This window comes from Vigna angularis, chromosome 9 (assembly GCF_016808095.1).
Source record: "Vigna angularis cultivar LongXiaoDou No.4 chromosome 9, ASM1680809v1, whole genome shotgun sequence".
Taxonomy (NCBI): Eukaryota; Viridiplantae; Streptophyta; class Magnoliopsida; order Fabales; family Fabaceae; genus Vigna; species Vigna angularis.
Genome location: NC_068978.1, coordinates 30,884,714 through 30,901,914, shown reverse-complemented (window position 1 = coordinate 30,901,914; position 17,201 = coordinate 30,884,714). Strand labels below are relative to the sequence as shown.

Here is a 17,201-nt window from a genome sequence, read left to right as displayed (position 1 = left end):
TTTTTTTATTTTTATTTATGGGTAAAAAGTAGAGAGTAGTATTAAATCTTATAAAAATTATAAGTAAAGAGAAAAATCACAAATTACACAAAGAAGTGAAGAGTGTTGATGTGCTGATTCATTCTGCAAGAACTGCAACACGAGGCATAAAATTCAGTTAGGCTCAACGGCCATTCCTTTAATAGAATTAAAAGTAGAATTCAAAACTCCATATCAAAACAAAAAATCTCCGATTAAGAAAATATTATGAGAAAAGGCAGAATGTCAAATCATAACTTGATTGCAAAATCAATCATAAAAGCAAAAACAGAAAACACAGCAATTTGCTTGTCTTTCCTTTCCTCGCTTCTGTTTCTCCAGCACCCCTTTAGCTGAAAAAGGGAAAAAAGAGGCACATATGTCTGTCTTTTTCTACTATCTATACTTTGTTTTTCACCATTTTTGAACATATATTTGATATAAAACCTAAAGTATGTTTGTTTTCTCTTCAAATAAAGCAAAATCTACTTCCAATTTCCACATCCACATCTCTAAACCAAACACACTGCTATACCAGTGAGAGACATCACTTCTATTGCTTATTGCTGGGAGTATCTCTTCTTACCCACTGTTGAACTGGTTTTCTTGGATTTCTTACAGTTGAACTAGAGTGGTTATCACTTCTTGCTCTCTGCCTCCTTTGACCGAAATTCCTCTGCCTGCTAGAACTAGGTCCATTGGATGTCCCACCGACATGTTTTGCTGACACAACTGCAGGTGGTTCATTTTCTGTCTGCTCACCAGATTCCTTGGTTGATGTCGAGCTCGGCATTGCAACTGGTTGTGGAAGATACATACCAGGTAATATGAATATATCTTTTTTGGGTTCAATCAAGCCAGTGTTCTCCTTCTGTAAATTTAGGATGGCTTCAAATTTTTGTCTCCTAATGATCTCATTCTCTGATTGAAGGAGCGTATCTTCACCGTTGAGTTCTTCATTGTCTGAAGTCTGAAATCCAATGGAAAACAAATTACCAACCTCAAGATCAACATATAAGTAACTAATATTCAAAACAAGATTGTTGTCATTCAACCAATTTTTTGGCAGTAATATCAATTTTTTGGCAGTAATATCAATTTTTTGACACAGTCCATCAAAATATTGACCCTATAAAGGCCACCACTGAAATTGATTCCTGGTATTGAGAGCTCGTTCTACAATCAGTAACTGGTGGATAAAACTTCACTTCTATTTTACAAGATTAAAACTAACAAAGGGCAAGAGTCACAACAAGCATCTAATAGTGTACCACAAACAGCGAGTTGGTTGAAATATATATTTCTGAAAAAAATTCAATTCTTCTATTCCACAGCCTAAATATCAGATTCAATTCAACATATCAAACAATCTAAAACAAACCCATTCTTGAAATGCATGTGAAATAACTATTTATGAAAACTATCTGAGATTGAGAATAGGATGGTAGTGAAAATCTACATAGCGAAACTGAGCATTTTACAGATATGAGAAACAAGTTTGCTGACGGGTAAGATTGGCTGCAAGTATGCCACTTGATGCCCTAGGGGTACAGCAGGAAATTTCCAACGGAAAGTAGTGTGGTGTGCAGACCAACTGGATGTGGAGAGATTTGACATAAACACAACTAGTATGTTGGATGCCTAAGTAAAAAACAGATTGAAAAAGTTTGTCGGAGACTTCCATCTTTGAAAAGTGTAAATAGGTTTTCAGTCTCACTGGTTCAAGTCCGTTGAACATTGCTTTTAATGCTACAAAATGGAATTGAGGTTGTCAATGACTGTCAAAAGCTTAATACATAATCTACGTTTTCTTTTCATGTATCTTATAATTGTGAGTATCAATAAATAAAGTTGAGCACATCATGCGTTAATTTAAACTTCCAACTCATTTCTTAACCATTAAACTATCATCGGGTTCTCCTCAATAAAGGAAAAAAATTGTTTTCTGCAAGCAGCAAGAACAATTCTATCAGATTGAATGTATTGACCCAAAGGCAATTCATCCATGTCCCAACTAGGCCTATCATCTAACTCCAAGCCATTTAGGCAAACAAATATAAACCAATAATGAAATTCTCATTTACAGTCCATGCAGTAGAGTTGAAACAAATAACTTACCGATTGGGAAGAGTATGATCCAACTAGGGCAAGCACATGGTCCAAATCCTTGGCAAGAAAAGGTTTGCGACAGACAGGGCAGTTTCCGACACTCTCTTCCATTTTCTTATGATTGTCTAACAATAAAAAACATAAATTCCATGAGAATATACAATACTACGAATTTTCACGGCTTTTTATTAGGACTGCATTAAAGCAGGACAAATGAGGTACGCATTTCATGCAATAAAAAATAGAATAGACGTTAATATGCTACCTAAATACAATCTCTAAACTAAAATATCAAATTGTGGATATTTAAAATAATTATATAAAGAATCCATGACTAAAGAAGCTGAATCATCTAACCTAAACGGATTGTCTTAAAAAAATATAAATATCATCAACACTAAAAAACATAAATTCCTCGGCAAGAAAAGGTTTGTAACAAACAGGGCAGTCTCCGACACTCTTACATGCTATATATTTCTACTTCTACTATGGAATCAAATACCGTGAAGAAAGCTTAGGCATTACTCATTGGAAAGCAGCAATGCGAGCTGAATTTGTTGCCTTGGTAACTAACAACTCTAGGTCTCTTGTGCCTTAACCTCTTCACAGGACCACCATTGGATGTATATACGGTTTGTCATGTGAAGGAAAATTCAGATGATTCTATGAATAACTATAAAGCATGGCTTGTTGCTAAACTTTTTAATAAAAAAATGGGTGTGATTACGCAGAGGCTTAACGATGAGAATAATTTCACATAGAAGACCACATGTAAACTTATGTGAAACATTCAGACTGTGAATGAAACAACTATTTTCAAGCAAAAGATTATTGAAAAACAATATCAAGGAGTTATGATGGGATCTTATCCATTTAGCAAGATTCTGAACGACAAAAATTAAACATGAATTTACTCTAATTGAAATAATGCTCATTAAACCCAATTAGAAACTGAAAATTATTGACCTACTTCAGAAGCTAAGTGCAATTTTCTACAGAATATATTAGCTCTCCAAGCTTCTATGTTTTGGTCGTACACAAGAAAATTTTCATATTGAAAACTATGTTTAATCTTGTCAAAATGCCTTCCAATTATCCATACCATGGTTCCGATGTGCAGCTGCACTGTCTGTATTGGCAGAGTCGGGTTCTTTAAAACTTTGAAGCCATTTCCACCATCTAATGATACATTCACTGCCAATTATAGACAATTACTAATTACATATGGAAATCTAATGCTAAGTCATGAAAAAATATAAACCCATAAAACTTCTAAAACTCCAATGTTATACATGTGCGAACAGAAGGGAAAAATCAGAATTATAAAATTATTAGACGCACCTGTGGAAGCAATGAAAACAAGACATTAACTTCATAAAAGGCAAAGTTTCGCTTTGCTGATCTTCTGGGACCAAAGGGAATAAACACAATGGACAATCACCATCAGGATGATTCATAGCTGACAGTTTCTCAACAGCTTCCTTCAGATACATTTCAACAATCAATTATCAATTATTATTGTATGAAAAACTATATTTGATATGACACGTGTATCTTCATGCTCTGCAACTATCATGTTATCCAAAGCTGTTAGAAACTACAAAGCAATACATTAACGTGTTATCAACAAAAACAATAGCAAAAAATGCGAGGAGTAATTTTTAATGAATAAGTCTGCAGTCCTACATTATTAAGCAATATTTTAAGCATTAGTATAACTCATTTTTCATTTTGTTTGGCAAGACAATAAGATAGCTTCTAGGTTATTTTACTAGCTTTCAAAAACACCAAAAAGAGCTCTTTTTATAAAAGAACTTATATCACTACTTTATAGAATTTTTTAAAACACTACTTTGTATTGCATTTGAACCTTTAACCTCAGCTTATTCTTTTTCAAACTTTTACCCTTTTTCTAAGGATTCCAACTTTTATCCTTACTATTACTTATCCTTCTAATCTTCAAAATTCCTTAACACACTCTCTCCCTCACTCTCATCAAATATCATTCCTTATAATCTCATTTCATTGGATAAAATATTTAACAAAAGAATAAAACTATAAAAAAAAAAATCTTCTTAAGAAAGTAGAATTTAAACGTAATTTAACCTCACAAAACCAATTTAGTAAGATAAGTTTTACATTCACTCATATAGTATAATTTGGCTTTATGTTTAGTCGATATAAGATCTCTAGCACATTTTCTCATGTCGAGAACTAGACACCTCGAGCTGGGGACTAAGGGGAATCTGATTACAGCTAACAAGATAAGCTCAACAAACTTAACTAAGATAGACTCTAAATTGCATCCTAATGTTTAAGATAATAAATTATTTGAATTGAAATAAACAAACCATTAAAAATTATAATTATTTGAAAATATATATAGTTTACATTTTTTAAAATTATGGATAAATAATCAAATAATGTTATTTTATTCCATGTTATATTTATCAAATAATTCAACAATTATTTTTCTTAAACATTGTAATTCAATCAACTAACATATTAGCTTAAAGATTCAAACTTGATAACATTTTAAATTTAGCTTACTTTACAGCACTGAGCTAGCTTATCCACTAATTTTGTCAAACCCTTTATCTTCTAAAACTTAGGTAACCAAATATTACAAGACAAAGATATAAACAACTGCCGTTATCTAAACAAATATGTTGCTTAATTAATGATTTACCTACAAACTCAATGGAACTATAAGTTTAAAATAGTATTCTCATGAAATTTTAGGCTTATAGACCTCATATGACTAAATATAACCCCAAGGAAGTAAGGTACGAAGCAGCTTATCTTTCCTAAGGCACAATGAGGAAATCAATGCAGCAGACTACTGCAATCTGATGCATATCATGTGTACGTGATAGAGAGGAATGGGCCACAGGTAGTTTCAGGGGGAGTAGATGAAAAAGGGAGGGTAAGCTGGAGCTGGAACTAAATGAGTCACTCGAGTACAAGGAAGCATGCCCCCAAAGCAGTTGCGGAATATGGAGACCCTTGTTTGACAATAGAATATGTAATTCAAGGCAAGATTGTGCCCAATTTCTACTGTAACAGTATGGCTAGGTTTGCTACCTGAAGCTTCTCATACACCAGCCTAACTCCCTTATCCCGAGCTTAGTTATTCTGTACCACTGATTTGGTCTTATCATCAAGTCTCAATCTGCCCATAAGTTTAAATTATTGGCCAAGAACCCAAAAACACGGACTGAGGTATCTCCTATCACTTTATTTTAAACTAACACAGATCTTCACCCTGTTTTTCAGAACTTTCCACATTTGCTATTAGCCTCAGTACTTTAAAGCACTTAAATTCAAGATTCTTCCCCGATATCAAGGACTTGAGTGCATATAAAACTCATCTACTGATAAATATCACCAGATAAAAATAGTTTGAGGGAAAGGGACCTTATTTTTATTAAATCTTTTCATCTCAACCAGAACCAAAGCAAAAATGCGATCGAAGTAGATGCTATAGAGTTTACTAACTAAATGCTTAACAAACAAGGGACATATATGTATGGAGCAAAATTTCTTGTTTTAAAATTTGCAGCTAGATCAATGATGCAATTGTTACCTCACAAAGAGCTACAAGCATTAAACAAGGGGAGATCTCACAGGCTTTACTTTGTATGTAATTTAATAGATGTTTCTGTCTCTGTTCATCCAGACCCTTGCAATCCACAAGCTCAATAGAAGGTGGTTCTTTTGGATACTACAACAAGAAAGGAAACAAAAGTCAATTTTCTAAGTCACTTTACTACTTGTAAGGGAAACCCATTTAAAATACTAGGTGCATGTGTTTTACACTGTGTAGAAGTCAAACTCCCTCGAAGAAAACTACACAGTCCATACATATACAAAGTGAATGTGATACTTTACTCGGATCACATGCATATTTACAGCCAAAATGTACCTGTGAGGTAGCTTTTATCTCCAGAACAGCTTCCACAAACTGCAAAGAAAATGAGCATAAGAAACTACTAAAAATCAGACACTTGCTCCAGTGGCAGAGCTCCACATCTAAAATCAACACCAACAGATTAAGGGGGGTATAACTTTAAATCAACACCAACAATCATACACTTGTATTTAATTTTTAATACATCAGAAATCTAACTTGTTTTTACATTGTCATGTGTGTCCAATCACAGACAATCACGTGCAGTAAGATCACAGATTATTGTAACAACTACTTCAAAAGTCATACTTGTGATTTCTAACTGATTAACAATATAAAAATCTTTACACTGAAATTGCTTAAAATTAATCTCAAAAACAAACTTAGCAAACCAAACCCCCATTCCAATCACTTAAATTACAAGCATTCATCACGATAGTCATTAATTTTACAAAAAATCCGCTTTAGTCCCTAACTTTACAAAAGTCACTCATTTCTGTCATTTTAATTCTACTGTCCTTTTGCCCTAACAATAAACACCAAAGTGAGAATTCCGTAAAGTCTCAGAACTTATAATTTCAGATAGAAGGGAGGAATACACAAATTTGATAACACAAATAACCACACTCTTTGAGCTGAAGACATTATTAAATGGTCCAAGGCTACCATGTATCCATGATCCCAGCCAGTTTTCACATGACATGGAATTTTCAACTGACAAGAAAAAGTTAAATTCAGTATGTGTTAAGTGATTGGAAAGGGACTATGATGATTCACTGGATAATCTAATAATTTCCTCCACTACTGTTAAACCTTCCAGCGTATTAAATTAACACAACTCTATACAAATTTTTATGATAGTAACATCGGTACAAAGTATCAATCAACTTTACTACTGATTGATTTCTGCCGACAAATCCGGCATGCCAGTATGGTATCCTTCCGATCACGTTTTTCACCTTAACTAAACCGAGTCTAGTTTCCCTCCAACCAATGACTTAAGGTCTCTCATTTCAACCACCCTCTTTTATGATTTCTTTTCATCAACGGGTCTCGAGTTTAAAAATCTTCATTAAGTTATCCGAATCTAGTTCCACTTTAACGGCATGAATCTCTATATAATATAATAACACTGCATCTTAAGAGCAATTTTACGTGCAAGATTTACTTTTAGGGGGTTGGTAAAATAACAGGAAAATGGACTATAGTGAAATTGAAGGGAAAAGAATGAAAAAGAGAAGGGGAAGACCTGTTGGGAGGAAACATCAGCAGTTCTGGGTTTGAGAAAGAGGTGAAAATGGGGAGGAAATGAACTGAGAACGGTGCAATCGGTTCCATACACGGCTTCCACTGCTTCAACTTCAGCCACCAATTCCTCTTCTTCTTCGTTCCCCATTCTCTGATTTTCCTTTTGGGTTCCAATTAGATTGTGAGATGAAGTTCTAATTTGATTTTGATGTGATAGCCACAGATCAAAACATTGATTTGATCATCACCTTTATGGAGAAGGGTTTGGTCTTCGTGGTTTTCTTTGATTTTTTTCTTTTTCATTTTCTAAAAAAACTTCAACATGATTTTAGCAAAATTGTCTTTTAGTTCTGAAAACAATTTATATTGTGTTTCATCAAATTTCAAATAAAACAAATTTGAAGTTTATTTTCTTCTACATATTTAACAGCGTTGTGTCTCTTTTTATCAAGTGATGCACAAGGATGAAATAATATATTTTTGAAGGATTAAATTTTACATATTTATTTAAAGGTTAAAGAAAATAATTAACATATTTATATATTTTAAAATATTACTTAAAAGTTATCTCATAATATTCGATAATTGAATTTAATAATCATGAAATTCAAAATGCTATAGAATAAAATATATTTATCTTTTATTTGCATAGTTCCAACCGTGGAGAATGAGTTAGATGAATGGAAAATGGTATCTTACTACTCACTTGATGCTTTTTATAATAATAAAATATTTAATTTTAAATGATAAAGTGCTATTTTGCAATTTAAAAATTTTAAGATGTTTTTTAAGTGGTTAAATGTATATATATACAGGGGTTTGCTAACAGACATATGTCTATTTTTTAGTGGATACATTTTAAGCAATGTGTACCGAATTTTAGTAGACAAAAATATCATTATATATCATGGATTCTAAGTTTTAAGCTTAAGGGTATTTTAATAATTTTCATTCTCAAAACTAAAAAGAAAAAAGAACCCCTCCAACCCTTACTGACCTTTTGTCATTCCTCTCAACCCTTTCTCTTTCATCTTTCTCACTCCAATATTTTCTCTGTCATCCCTACTCTAGCCCCAATTGAAAAAGTCAAAAACACTTCCCGTTAGCAAACCCCATATATCGATTGTTACATACCAAATGAATTAAACCAAATTAAGAGTTGAAATTGGGATGAAAGTTATGAATGTGTAACATGTTCAATTAATTAGATAAGTAAAACAGGTTAATAATCATGTTTAATAGAATTAGATTATATTAGACTGATTCTAATAAGAAACTCACGAAGAAATCTATAAATATAAATTAAATATATGGTTATTGAAACTTGTGATGACACATTTCTTATAATATTAATTGTTAAATTGATCGAACACTAAATTGACTTAAACATCAAAATACTTTTAATAGATACATCCTGATCGATTGAAGTATTTGAACAACAAGGGAGTTGAAGAGTAAGGAAGACCGCCTGTTAAGGGGTTATATCAACACGATCTCTGGAAGATTCACAGGTAGGGGATCATCGGTGTCAGCATGCAAAAGACATGTTAGAGCGCTCAAGTTGGTACACTTGGTGGAATGAAGGATCATGAGCATGTCGCCTATCACCTTCAACGACCAGGACTTCAAGTCATTAGACCCCTATTAAGGTGATTTTATGATCATCTTCATCGAGTTGGCCGATTACGGGATTTGGAAGGTCCTAGTCGATCAGGGAAATTCAATCAATATCTTTACCATAAAACTTTCCAGAAGATGGATATTTTTTAAGACTTGATTGTACCTTATAACGAGCAGATCGTCGGTTCCTTAGCGAGCAGTGGATACATGTGGGTACCTTATGAATCAGGACCAGATTAAGGAAGGATAGTAAAGAGGTTGAAGTATGTTAGTGTTGTCAAAACGACATGGCCCCAGTCCACCACGGGTTGGTCACTTAGTGAGCCAACCCAACTCGACTCATTTATTAGTGAGCTAGAAAAATTCAAACCGGCTCGACCCACCATGAGTTGGTGGATTAAACGGGTTGGCTCATTAATTCACTTAATTACAATTTTTTTAAATAAAAGAAATTAAAATTACAAACTTTTTGTAATTTAAATCTAAATAAAGAGACGATTTAGCAAGCTTGATTCTGGTCGTAATGGTGTGGTATTTATTCAAATGAGGAAGAAAGATGGAGATAGAAGCCCCAAGGATATAGTTCATTGGATAGTGACATCAGCAACATCAACAAGGAAACATATGTCTAGATTTATTTTGAAAATTTTGCCAATTGAAGTCTCATGTTACGCTTCAAAGGATGAAACTTCAAAAGCAATGAAGCCTCTTGTGGAACATTACTTCCTCGTTGAAACTCAAAATCCACACAAGTTTCTTGTACTGTATGAGGCTCAGGCGAATACAGGTGTTGACAGGATGGAAATCATTGATGTTGTGGAAAGGTCAGTTCCCCCTATAAAGTTGATCTAAAAAATCCTGATAAAACTATAGTAGTTGAAATTGCTAAGATTGTGTGCTTGATCGGGGTCATTGAGAAATACAAAGAGTTTTCCAAATACAACCTAAGGTAGTTAACAACAACTAACCTAGGTTGGAGGTTGGGGATGATCAACAGTAAAGTGAGAGCACCATGAGAGCAAAGCATATTCGCAAGAGTAACATGAGGTTTCTTTTTTGGTATACAGTCACGGTGAGTGATGAGAGTATTTTTTTATGCTTTCATAAGATACTAAATTAGTAAAATAAAGTTAAGTGGGTTGGTGAACCAACCCAACTTACCACGGGTTCAACTTGGATAAACTAGGTTTAAATGAACTCGGTTGAAATTCGACCTACATAAAAAAAGTACATTTTTCCAAACCTAACCCGACCCGAACCTGTGGTAGGCCTGGTTGGCCCGCGGATTGTAACTCATTTTAATAGCTCTAAAGTATGTTACTTGTTGGTCGAGACCAACACGTCTTACAGCGTGCTAATAAGATAACCATGCCTGAATGTGTTCGGCGCAATAGTATCAACCCCACATCTGGTCATGAAGTTTCCTTTAGATAAAAGAGGAATTGGCCCCATACACGTCGATCAACAAATTGCTTGAGAATGCTACACTGCAAGGTTAATATATGGTGTCTTATCAATTATCAAGGAAGGCCAGATGATCATAGGTGGCAATGGCTGACCTGGACCCCGTACCAATACAGATGACCAAATGGAGCATCTTAAGGAAACAAAGGACTTCAAGATAGGTTAATTAAACAACCAAGTCACCAATCTCAATAGTGACTTAAGCCGAGAGCATAAGCAAAAATTAGTGAAGGTGCTCCTAGAGAACAAAAACTTGTATGCATGGACATCAATTGATATCTCACCCAGGGCTAATGTTGCATCAGTTGACTATCTCCAAGGAGGCTAGGCTGATCGCTTAGAAGAAGCATAAGTTTGGAGATGAAAGGAGAAAGATGGCAGAGACCAAGGTGAAAAAGTTGTGGGAGACGGACCTTATCAAGGAGGTAAAATACACTACATGACTTGCTAATATGGTGTTGGTGAAGAAGTCGAGCAACCAAAGAAAAATGTGCACAAACTTCATCGATCTAAACAAGACATGTCCTAAAGACACGTACCCTTCCCCAACAACGAAGTGTTCAGTCCACCAAGTATTAAGCTTCATGTATGTGTACTTAAGATATAATTATATACTAATGTACCAATCTGACAAGAAGAATACCACATTCATCACCAAATGGACAAATTACTGTTATGAAATAATATCATTCTATCTGAATGCGAGATAATATCATTCTATCTGAATGCGAGACTCCTGTTACTACTCATATGATTAAATTGACCAAAACATATTTGACATAAAATTATAATGTTATATTATAACTTTTTAAATACATTTTAGTCTCTAAATTTTACAAATAAATGAATATAATTTTTATAACTTAATTACATTAATTTTTTTAAAACTTATTAATCAATATTTCAAACAACCTAAACAACTTAAACACCAATCTTTTAAATATTTGATAAGTTAGAAAAAAAATTAATTTAATATAATTAGAGTACAAGTTTAGTAAAAAAAAATATTTAATGGAGTGAACTTAACTTTTAATTTTGAAAAGATATTTTATGGCCACCCAAGCTTAGGTGTAGTAACGGTTTTGTTCTTCGGTTCTATTTTCAAATAGTAATTTTGGAGAACAGGTACTGCTAATGGAACGAAAAGCTTAAACTTGATAAACCCTATCTTATCCCCCATTTGTGGAACAACCACCCGTGGTCGCGCCATGGGAATCCTCGCTTTGCCCTTGGTCATTTCCCTTCTCAAACCCAACGCCACCACTCGCCTCCGCCTCTCCCACTCCCTCCTCCGCCGCCGCCACTTCGCCACCACCGTCTCCGCCACCACCACTCCTCATTCTCCTTCTTCACCGTCACCTTCACCTTCACCTTCTCTCTCACGCCACTCTTCTGCTTCAACTCACTCTGACAATCGTTCCGTTAACCCCCCAAGCCTCACCTTCCAACAAGCCATTCAGCGCCTTCAGGTATTTGCATCAACAGAATCACATTATCCTTCAGTTTTTTTCTTTTAAATTTATTATGAAGATTGTTCAATGGTTCAATTATTTTATCTTGTTTGGGAAATTGCAGGAATACTGGGCCTCTGTTGGATGTTCCATAATGCAATGTAGCAACACAGAGGTAGTTAAACTAGCTTGCTGCATTTTTCACTCACCATTTGCTTCAATTATCTTATAAACCCACCGATGCTATTTTATTGAGTATATTATAATGACATCGCCTGAGTTTTTTTTTCTTGAGATTGGACATGGCACCTCTCCTCTTTCTATCCTTACACTGACACAGACACCTCACATAACATTACATTAACCTTTTTTTAATTGTTTAACAAACATTGCATCCTGTACCCGATGAAGGAGGTTATTGTGAATGTTAAAGAAGGAGGGGTTACGTGCATCTCAAAAAACCTCAGGAGTGTTAGTGTAATTTACTCTATATTTCTTAGTCCAATTTCTGTGAATTGTATGTCGAAAAACTTTTACATTCATAATCAATAGGAAAACATGTTAGGTATGACTTTTAAGTTATTAAGTAGTGTAAGTCAACTAATTTGTACATACACGGCAATATGTAATTGGATGATAGTGTATAAACTCTTCACTCTGTCAATGACTCAATGCACTTTCTCTTATCATATAATATTATTATTGTTGTTGTTGTTAATACTTTTAGGGTTGGCTTCAAGTAGTGAGGTTCAGTTTGAACTTGGAATGTGCTTTGAATCTTCTTTGATACCATTTTTTTTTTTCATTTTGCTGTATTGAGCAGGTTGGAGCTGGGACTATGAATCCTCTTACGTATTTAAGGGTTCTTGGCCCTGAACCATGGAATGTCGCGTAAGTATGTTTTAGATGTAAGTTATTGCTTTATGCGTTGGTTTCTAAAATATCCATTTTTGTAATGTTTTTGAAATTAATGAATTTATCTTTTCCTCAATGAAAAGAAGTTAGTAGTGGCATGTCCTTCCCTTCCCTGAAGCAGCAAATATAATGATTACCGAGTTCTGTTGTTGTATTCTACTAGAAGTGTGTTTTGTTTTTTCAGAAAATACGTATGATTTTAATTATACTTGTGTTGAGTGGAAGCTATTTGTTCTTGTACCATCAGTTGGGCTGTGACCGATCTATGTCGAGCTATGTTGTTGGGCTTGGGATGGAGTGTCTATTTTTACATAGGAGGCATAGTGGTTTTATGAACTGATTAAAGTATTTGTGTTTAGTAAGCTTGAGACTGGGGGGCTGTGTTCCTTCCCCCAGGCTGTGATTGATCTATGTCGAGCTATGTGATCAGTCTTAGAATGGAGTCTTTATTTAGGTCTCTGCAACTAGTTAACTCAAAACTGAGGGTTTGTGTACCCTCTAGTAGATTATTATTACTGATTTTATTTAGCATGAATGATCAGTCATGGAGTGAGGTATCCTGAACTAACTTAGTCTGGTCTGACATTGAGGTTATTGAAATCAGCTGTGGCTATTACCAAATATGTAATGTTTAATTGCTCTCTGGACATTACAAAATCCCTCCCCGTTTAGCCGGAATATCTAGGTACCAAAATGACAACAAATTAACAGCTTGATTATGTGGATAATATACTGCAACAACTTGAGTACTGATGGCAACCACTTTTCTATAAATAAGCCTGGAATTATCATGTGAAAGGGACACTGTTATGTTTCTGAACAAGAAACCTAGCCAAGAACTCCCTCACACTCTCTCAAAACAGTAGATAGGAAAGAATGAAATGAATCTGTATTATTCACAGTAAGAAATTGTCTATACAAGCACAATCCAGGGGCATAATCCCCTTCACAGGTCTAATGAACCTGTCTACAATCAATATCCCAAAACTCCCCTCTCTTCCAGACCCCTCTTGCCTTCTTATAAAGGCAACCCACTTCTAACTACCCAACAACAATTAATTCCTAAACTGAACAATTAATTCCTAAACTGTTTCTCTCTCCTACACACCTATTACCCATTATAACCTATCATATTATATCCTATCATTACACTCCGCTGCAAAACAACCTTGTCCTCAAGGTTGGTTGGAACCGGAAAGCTTGATCTCATGGCTCCTCTTCATCATCGTGTTACCATATGAAGGGAACCCACTAGATGCTGCCCTCCAATTCAGGTCATGAGGCTTGGGTGGTGGCAAATCCTCCTCCAATGACTTCCACTCCTCCTGGATTCTTTTAGCCCAAATTTGTGAAGTCCTCAAAATCTCAACTCTGACTTTATCAGCTCTTGTAGCAACACTTTTGGCAGTTGCTCCATCCACTTGCAAACTCTCATGAAAAATTTCCACACTCCCCATCTGTGTTGCTGCTGCCCAACTCTCACATAGAATGCTTCTTTTGTTCCCTTCAACTATCTTTAGTAGAATTGTGGCCAGATTTTTCCAAGAAAGGTTCTTGGATTTTTGATAAGTCCTCAAAATCTCAACTCTGACTTTATTGGCTCTTGTAGCAACAACACTTTTGGCAGTTGCTCCATCCACTTGCAAACTCTCATGAAAAATTTCCACACTCCCCATCTGTGTTGCTGCTGCCCAACTCTCACATAGAATGCTTCTTTTGTTCCCTTCAACTATCTTTAGTAGAATTGTGGCCAGATTTTTCCAAGAAAGGTTCTTGGATTTTTGATGCCAAGTTTTGCACCCCTGGACTACATTTTCTTTGCTGTTTGGGTGTGCTTTTGTTGCTCCTTTGGTGTTTTGAACTGCAGAAGCATTGGCTGCCCCTGGTGTTTGATCTTTGGTGTCAATCCCTTCATAAGTGGTCAACTCTTCTCTTTTCACCCACGAAAAAACTGGTGTCTCCTCACCCTTCCTAGCTCCATTATTGTCAATGGCATCCTCTTCTTTTTGCTCCCAATTGCTTGAATTTTCTCCTCCACCTGAGTGTTTCTTTCCTTTCTTGATATCTTGCAGTAGGTCCTCTCTTGCCCTGTAAACAGACTCCACTGGGTTGCTCTTTGACACCACTGTTTTAACCCCAGGCCTCAACAATTCTTCCCCTTTCTTTACTGTTTTGACATTCCCACCACAACCTGCCACTCTATCTCCACTACCAACAACAACTTTTGCAACTTTACTTGGAGAAACAAGAGTCACAACCTTCCCATCATGATCTTCAACTGATGTATTTTCCCTACCAACCTTTGTCACACTATCCACCCTTGCAGTAGAAACTTCTGCAACTTTCTCAGCAGCAACTTCTGTAATTCCTGCAGTTTGGGCTAACTTCTCAAAAACAGAGCCTCTATCTCTTTCTCCGAACCCCCTTATCAATGCCTCTTTCAGCCCTTTCCAAGAAAGGTTCTTGGTTTTATTTTTCCAGGCCCTGAACCAATAAATTGTGCCTCCCTCCATGCAGCTGTAAGCCAACCTGAGCCTCTCCTTCTCTGTGACATTTTGGGTGTCAAAAAACTTCTCAACCTGAGAGATCCATCCCAACGGGTCCAGCCCCTCAAACCTGGGCAATTCTACCCGCTGCCTCCAATTCTGTTCACCCTTGTCTTCCTCCAACTCTTCTTCTGAACCCTCTTTCTGTCCTTTCATGACAGATTTCTCACTTCTTTCTAAGCCCTTTACGTGAATTTTGATTTCTTGCAGCATTTCTCTCATTTCTTGCATATTTCTTCTCCATTCTGCCATGCTCATTTTCGATTCACGGGTCCTCCCCTCCAAGGTATTGTCTCTTCCTTCCATCACACTTCTCTCCCAAAGATCCAACACTCCTCTCCTAAGGATATTCGGCAGGCCTCTCCCAAGCAGATCTGACAGGTCGGACCAATTTGTTATGTTTCTGAACGAGAAACCTAGCGAAGAACTCCCTCACACTCTCTCAAAATAGTAGATAGGAAAGAATGAAATGAATCTGTATTATTCACAATAAGAAATTGTCTATACAATCACAATCCAGGGGCATACAGGTCTAATGAACCTGTCTACAATCAATATCCCAAAACTCCCCTCTCTACTAGACCCCCCTTGCCTTCTTATAAAGGCAACCCACTTCTAACTACCCAACAACAATTAATTCCTAAATTGAACAATTAATTCCTAAACTGAACAATTAATTCCTAAACTGTTTTCTCTCTCCTACACACCTATTACCCATTATAACCTATCATATTATATCCTATCAGACACACTTGAATGATCTAGTTAAGACCTCAAAAGATTTTGACTAGAACATTTCTTAATACTTATTTATTAATATTCGTTAATTTTATTTGAGTATGAATGCAGAGTGCGAGGAGGGTTTTGAATCTGAAATCAATGGTGTTTTTTTATTTTTTTGATGTTAGGTATGTGGAACCTAGCATCCGCCCCGATGATAGTCGATATGGAGAAAACCCAAATAGGCTCCAAAGACATACTCAATTTCAGGTCAAGTTTGATGACATGATCAAATTCATACACTTATAGTTAAGCTTGTTTATCTTGAATGACTTGTGTTCATTTCTAGCATTGAATTCTTGGTTGTTTTATGATCTCAGGTGATATTGAAGCCTGATCCTGGAAATTCTCAGGATCTATTTATCCGCAGCCTCTCTGCTTTAGGTTGTAACTGAGTCTGATATTCTTTGATTCACTTGAAATAGATTGTATTTTTTTGTTCAGCTGTTGACTTATGAGCATTAAGCATACACATAGAAAACTCGCATGACAATGAAAGAGAAACTTACAAAAGAAGTAAGAAAACTTTGTTTTAAGAAAACTAAGAGGCTTTGGTGGGAACAAAAACATGTTCCTTTCTATTTATTATGATTTCGGGCTGATGTTTCACTAGTTATTTCAATTTCTTAAGCTTGTCGAGAGTGCACAAGCGTTATTAGTTTTTATATCATAGATGTCTTTGCGTCTTTGGCCTCTTCAGTGTACATTCTAAAATTACTAAAGGTGATATTCTATTTGGATTTAGGATTTGTGTTTTTGGAGCTTGTGACTTTAGGTTAGAAGGGATAATTCGTGATGGGAGTTAGGGTGAGTTTGTTGATGTTTATTGACTGTAAGAATTTCAGTGTAGATTCATTTACATCGTTGGCACTAGTTAGAATATTACTTAAGTATAGATCTTAATGTTGTAAATGGTGGCCGATTAGCTATGTATTACTAATTATCTCTTGTTTAACATGATGCACTCATAATACTTCTATAAACACTTATTCTGCAAGACAAAAAAGGCAGGGGAGATAAATGATCTCCTTGTCTATCACCTCTAGAGCACGTGAAGTACCCATTTGGCCTGTTATTTATCAACACTGAAAGTTTAGCAGATATAATATTAACAGAACCAATTACAAGAATATCATTGAA

General features: G+C 35.4%; 2 protein-coding genes across 5 annotated transcripts in view; one reads left to right on the top strand and one right to left on the bottom strand.

Annotated features, from left to right (window-relative positions):
* Positions 1–259: 259 nt before the first annotated feature.
* On the bottom strand, positions 260–7,610 carry LOC108347641 (uncharacterized). Of its 2 annotated transcripts, none has more exons than XM_017587025.2 (7): positions 7,287–7,610; positions 6,053–6,091; positions 5,714–5,851; positions 3,469–3,608; positions 3,230–3,321; positions 2,137–2,252; positions 260–988 (listed from the first exon to the last, which is right to left on the bottom strand). In XM_017587025.2, exons 1-7 carry the CDS (start codon positions 7,431–7,433, stop codon positions 572–574), a joined length of 1,089 nt encoding a protein of 362 aa, XP_017442514.1. In that variant the 5' UTR covers positions 7,434–7,610; the 3' UTR covers positions 260–571. The 2 variants fall into 2 exon arrangements, with proteins under 2 accessions (XP_017442514.1, XP_052724465.1); XM_052868505.1 differs by having other exon boundaries at positions 3,469–3,604; positions 5,764–5,851; positions 7,287–7,609.
* A 3,844-nt stretch (positions 7,611–11,454) lies between these two features.
* The window catches only part of LOC108347451 (glycine--tRNA ligase, chloroplastic/mitochondrial 2), a 42,460-nt gene continuing 36,713 nt past the window's right edge, over positions 11,455–17,201 (top strand). Inside the window, exons 1-5 of one of the 3 annotated variants that reach the window (XM_052868488.1) lie at positions 11,455–11,838; positions 11,945–11,995; positions 12,644–12,711; positions 16,190–16,271; positions 16,382–16,445. In XM_052868488.1, the coding sequence (XP_052724448.1) occupies positions 11,578–11,838; positions 11,945–11,995; positions 12,644–12,711; positions 16,190–16,271; positions 16,382–16,445 (526 nt within the window). In that variant the 5' untranslated portion in view covers positions 11,455–11,577. Of the gene's footprint in view, positions 11,839–11,943; positions 11,996–12,643; positions 12,729–16,189; positions 16,272–16,381; positions 16,446–17,201 lie in introns of those variants that run through there. The other 2 variants (XM_017586697.2, XM_017586698.2) reach the window with 2 other exon arrangements.

Coding starts and splice junctions, on each gene's coding strand:
- LOC108347641 (XM_017587025.2), bottom strand. CDS start 7,433: ATGGGGAACGAAGAAGAAGAGGAATTGGTGGCTGAAGTTGAAGCAGTG. Junction 5,852..6,052: donor AGATAAAAGCTACCTCACAG/GTACATTTTGGC, acceptor TTCTTGTTGTAG/TATCCAAAAGAACCACCTTC. Junction 989..2,136: donor GATCATACTCTTCCCAATCG/GTAAGTTATTTG, acceptor ATTGGATTTCAG/ACTTCAGACAATGAAGAACT.